The 5,749-nt window shown below is 36.2% G+C and overlaps 1 protein-coding gene across 1 annotated transcript in view; it reads right to left on the bottom strand.

The window, feature by feature from the left end:
• Positions 1–5,749, bottom strand: part of LOC102860030 (probable ATP-dependent RNA helicase DDX60-like) — a 191,875-nt gene that overhangs the window by 89,375 nt on the left and 96,751 nt on the right. The window contains exon 20 of the mRNA XM_006896669.1: positions 2,283–2,640. Coding sequence (XP_006896731.1) covers positions 2,283–2,640 — 358 coding nt within the window. The remainder of the gene's footprint in view (positions 1–2,282; positions 2,641–5,749) is intronic.

Consider the following 5,749-nt stretch of genomic DNA (forward strand, 5'->3'; position numbering starts at 1 on the left):
TATTTGTTGCTGAGATATATATTTTTTCCTGGTATATATACACACCAATATATATTTGTTGCTGATATATATATAAAATTTGTTGCTGAGATAAATATATATATTTGTTGCTGAGATGTATATTAGATAGATAGATAGACAAACAGATAGTTGTTGACCGTACTAACAAAGGCCTGAATCCCTTTCACAACCATTGTCATTTATCAAATTCATAGTTTCCAGAGGCATGCTGCTTAGGAAGTGGATGCCGCTCCTGCTTCCAAATATTTATTTGTATATATATATATATATATATATTCATTCTGTGGAGTGGTCTTTGATGAGTAACAATCTTAAACATAGCAGAATAAAATCTTTTCACACACTGCTCCATCTCCTCCAATTGTTGCTGCCTCTATGGCAATCTATCTTTTTAAAAATCTTCCTATTTTACTGATACTTTTTCGGTATGATATCCTATCTCCAGCACTGGCCACTATAAGTAGCATGCCCAAAGTAAGTGAAATGAAATGTCACCATCCTTGACTAGATGTGTATATTTTTGTGCCAGTCTATACTAACTACAATATTCTTCACCAACCCTATAATTGTTGTTGATTGCATTGGAGTCAAGCACTCATAGCGATCCTATGAACCAAAGGCCTGAAGCTCCTTTAAAACTATTGACATTTATCAACATTCATAGAGTTTCAGGAGGCACGTTGTTTGGCAAGTGGATTCCACTCCTGCTTCCAAACTTGTCATAGTATGTTATTGCTGTTATGAGTTGTTGAGTTACCTTCAATTATAACGACCCTATGTACAGTAGTTCTGAACTTTTCCCAACCATATAATTAAAAGACATTAGTTCTTCTTTGATCTTCTTTGATTTTCCAACTTTCAAGTTCATATGAAGCAACCAAACATGCATGGATAGTGTCAGACACATTTTACTCCATAAACTGACATAACTTTTCTTTGTTCTTTACCACCTTATAAAAGTCCTTTACAGTAGATTTGCCATTGCAACAATTTTTTTTCTATGTGACTGCTTTTATTATATTTGTTGTGGCTCAAAGTAAAACAAAATTAATAGAAACTTTATGGACAAATTATATTTAATATATAATTTATTACTAACCCTTGTTATGTTTCCAAAGGTTCCATATATCTCTTTCTATCCCCTATCATACCTACAACATGCCCTGCACACTGCAAAGGTTTATAAATTGGCTCACTATGCTATTAAATCTACTATTCAGACTTACTTTACTATTATATCTACTAGCCATAATTTGAATGCAGGCACCTTTAATCCAGAGCCCATCAGCTACATTTTTTAAAGGAAAATAGCTACTTTAACTGTGAAAAAAATTATTGATAATTATTTGATCCTGTTTCCAAATGCGATCTACTTTTGAATTAATTATATGACAGGAAAAACAAAAGTGAGAGAGATTTTCTTAAAACTTCTTTATGATTTTTTTCTACTAAATAACTTAGATATTGTACATCTTAATATCATGTTGTTGTTGTAGTTGTTAGGTGCCATTGAGTCATATACAACTGGTGTATGCATGTGTGCTAAAATATATCTATATCTATCTCTCTATCTATCTGTCTCATCTATACCTGTATCTATATCATCTATATCTATCTATACATTTATCCTTGGTAAGTATATGACATAATTCTAAAATTTCCAATTATCTTGCTTTGAATGCATCTACATTTTTCAAAATAACTTAGAGACTAGAACATTCTAGTCTACCAAACTGTAAAATAAGATGTTCAAATACAATTGAAGAATACAAGTGTTCTTCCCATTATCTAACTTGACCATGCAAGTACATTTTCAGCCTAAGTCAAGTTAAAACTATACAGAATTATGCACTGAACAATGAGACAGGTCAGCAAAATGGATAGCTAGAGGATGCAAGTGCAGAGCAGCACTACGCAGGTGGAGAGGAACTGAGGCAGTCTGATGTGCTGAGGATGGGTGACTTGGAAGCTTAACATCTGTGAATGGACCACTAACCCCGAACTCCCAGTAGTGCCCAAGCCCTGCCCCCTGCTCCCACCCCTGGTGGTGACACACCAGACTCGTGGTCCTCTGCCCCACCCCTGCTCCAGCCCTGCACCCCCGGAAGCACCCCAGGGCCACTAGAGACTCTTTCACACTGCACAGATACTCACAAACACAGCAAGCCATGGACAGTAGGATTTTGAATCAGAATTTTTTTTTTAACAATTCATTTTGGAGCTTCAGGAACACAAAGCCATGCCACAGATCCAGCCATTACCTGAAGCCACCAGCTGAGCTGCTGTGGGAGAGGAGCTGCTGTGGCAGGAGAAAGGCCAGCAGGATCCTGACTGGATTTTTCTGGTCACCACTGATGACCTGGGAGAGGACCCAAGGATGAGCTCTCTTGGGCCATACCTACTGCCCAGGAGCGAGCAGGCCAGTGGGAATGTGTCTGAACTTTTGTGGACACTGCAGACCAGGCAGAGGCAAGTGGGGTGGTGGGAATTTGACTTTGACTTCTCAGATCCCATTGGACCCAGGACCCTGCTTGGGTAGAGGCCACTGCACGAGGACACCTGGGTAGGTGTCACTGGGCAGGAACTGCTGAGTGAAAATCCTGGGTGGGAGACAGACAGCTGGAATTTCAGTGGGGACCCCAATTATGAACACACCCTGACAGCTAAGATCTGAGTGAGGCCCCCCAAGTGGTTCACCTGCCCTTGTGATAACCCCACCCTATTTGGCTCTACAGCTGTGCCTACACATCTGGTCAATTAACTTGCCATTAATCAGGAGAACCTTGACCTGTCTTACCTACAGGAGGCTGCTCTCACAGGCTCTAAACTGACATTTCCCTGGAGTCAGAAATTTAAAGAAAAACACAAGTGGGATAGCTACCCAACTGATCTCTAGATCATTATCTTCAGGTCAAGAACATATCAATGTCTCAAGGAAAGCTAGCTACCCCACAAACTACATAAGTGTAAAGCGAGATGTCACCCCCAAAGGGTGGCACAGTATCAATGAATTTCCTGAAGTTAGAAAGTCTGAAGGAACTTTCTGACAGAATTTAAAAGAACAATGATTGAATATTTTCAATGGATGAAAGACAAACTTGAAGAATTACAGGAACTACACGCAAAAACCAGGAGGAGATAAAAAAAAAAATCCAGAACTATGTAGATTAAAAAATAAAACAAAGCAAAACAAAAAAAGAGGCATTAACAGCACTGGAAAAACAAGAAACCACTATTCAAAATATGAGATCCAATGTTTCAGATGCTGTCAACATGATGGAAGGACACATGAGCAGAGTTGAAGAGATGGAACACAGAACAAGTGAAATAGAAAACAGAATTGTCACCAATGATCTGTTAGAGCAAAAAGAAGACTCAAAAAGGAAGAAAAAAGAAGAAAACCTAAGAAAAATGTGGGACACCATCAAGAGAAATAACATGCACATAATTGGAATCTTAGAACAGAAAGAAGCAAGTAAAAGCAGCTGTGAAAGAATTACTAGAGGAAACTTCCAAGATAATGAAGAAAGAGAGAATATATATACAAGAAGCTCAGCGAACACCATATAGAATAGACCCCAAAAGAAAAACACCAAAGCATATCACAGTTAAATTTGCCAGAACCAAAGATAAGGAGAAAATTGTGAAATTAGCAAGGGAGAAACAAAGAGTAACCTGTAAGGGAGAACAGATAAGAAAAAGTGATGATTTCTCATCAGAAACCATGCAAGCAAGAAGAGAGTGAAAGGACATATATCAAACACTCAAAGAGCACAACAGTCAACCAAGAATACTGTACCCAGCAAAATTATCCATCAAATGTGAAGGAGAGACCAAAATATTTCCAGAGAAACAGAACCTAAAAGAGTTTGTAAAAACAAGATCAGCATTGCAGGAAAGACTCAGAGATGTCCTTCTCACAGAGGTACCACAGAAGGCAGCATAGACCAAAGTAATTAGCAACAACACCATAAAGAATTCAACACAATGATAGCAATAAAACCTCGCCTCTCTATAATCACACTGGATGTAAATGGTTTAAATACACCACTGAAGAGAAAAAGAGTAGCAGGTTCGATTAAAAAAAAAACACCCCAAAATCCATCAATATGTTGTCTACAAGAGACACACCTAAAAAATGAAGATAAAGACTAAAAATAAAAGGGTGGGGGGAAATTTTCCAAACAAATGGCAACCAGAAAAGCAGCAATAGAGATATTAATCTCTGAGAAAATAAATATCAATGTAAAAATCATTAAAAAGGACAAGAAAGGGTCAATAGAATAAGAGAACACAACAAAAATAAATATCTATGCACCAAATGAAATGCCTTCAAAATACATAAAACAAACATTAACAAAACTGAAAAAGGAAATAGACAACACTACTATAGTACTTGGAGACTTTAATACACCACTCTCAAGAAAAGAACTACCAAAACGAAACTCAACAAAGATACTGAAAAATTAAAACACACAATAAACCAACTTGACCTCAAAGATATTATAGGCTAATGAACCCCCAAAAAGCACAGTATACCTTCTTCTCCAATGCACATGGAATGTTTTCCAGAACAGATCTCATTCTAGGTCACGAGACAAGCATCAATACATTTGAAAAAAAGTATAGAAATAAAACAAAGCATCTTTTCAGTCTATAATGCTACAAAATTAGAAATTAATAACAAGAAGGTAAAGGAGAAAATAAAAAACCTAACATGCATCTTAGAGCTGAACAACACCTTGCTTGAACATGGCTTGGTACTAGAAGAAATAAAAATTAAATTGAAAAGTTTCTTGAAAGAAATGATAAGGAAAACAACCACTTACCAAAACCTCTGGGAAATAGCCAAAGCAGTAATCAGAGGTCAATTCATAGCAATAAGCAAGCACATCAAAAGGCAGTGAAAATTGATCATTGACTCTCTAACCCAATATCTCCAGAAAACTGAAAAAGGACAGCAAGGAAACAAAACACCCTCTAAAATACTGGACATTATAAAAATTAGAGCAAAAATAAATGAAATAGAAAACAAAAAAAACCCAATTGAAACTATCAACAAAACTAGGAGTTGGTTCTATGAAAATGTCAATTAAATCGACAAACCATTAGCAAAACTCACAAAAGAAAAGCAGAAGACACAAATAATCAGAATAAGAGATGAATCAGACAACATTACAAGAGAACCAACTAAAATAAAAAGACTAACATTAGACTATTATGCCAAATTATACTCAAACAAATATGAAAACCTAGAAGGAATGGACAAATACTTAGAAATGCACAACCTACCTAGACTGACACAAACAAAAACTGGATATCTAAACAGACCCATTACAAAAGAAGAAATTGAAAAGGTAATAAAACAACTTCCAACCAAAAAATGCCCTGGACTAGATGGTTTTACAAATGAATTTTATCAAACATTCAGAGAAGAACTGTCATCAATTCTCCATAAACTATTTCAGAAAACAGAAAAAGATGGAACTCTCCCAGATTTATTCTATGAACCAAATATATCCTGATACCAAAGCCAGGAAAGGACACCGCCAAAACAGAAAACTATAAGCCAATATCTCTTATGAACATAGATGCAAAAATCCTGAATAAAATATTGACCAATAGAATTCATCGATATGTCAAATAAGTAATTGATCATAACCAAGTGGAATTCATAACAGGTATGCAAGGATGGTTTAACATAACAAAAACATTTAATATAATTCAT

Source organism: Elephantulus edwardii, unplaced genomic scaffold (genome assembly GCF_000299155.1).
Source record: "Elephantulus edwardii isolate Elephantulus edwardi_28Jun2011 unplaced genomic scaffold, EleEdw1.0 scaffold00188, whole genome shotgun sequence".
NCBI lineage: Eukaryota > Metazoa > Chordata > Mammalia > Macroscelidea > Macroscelididae > Elephantulus > Elephantulus edwardii.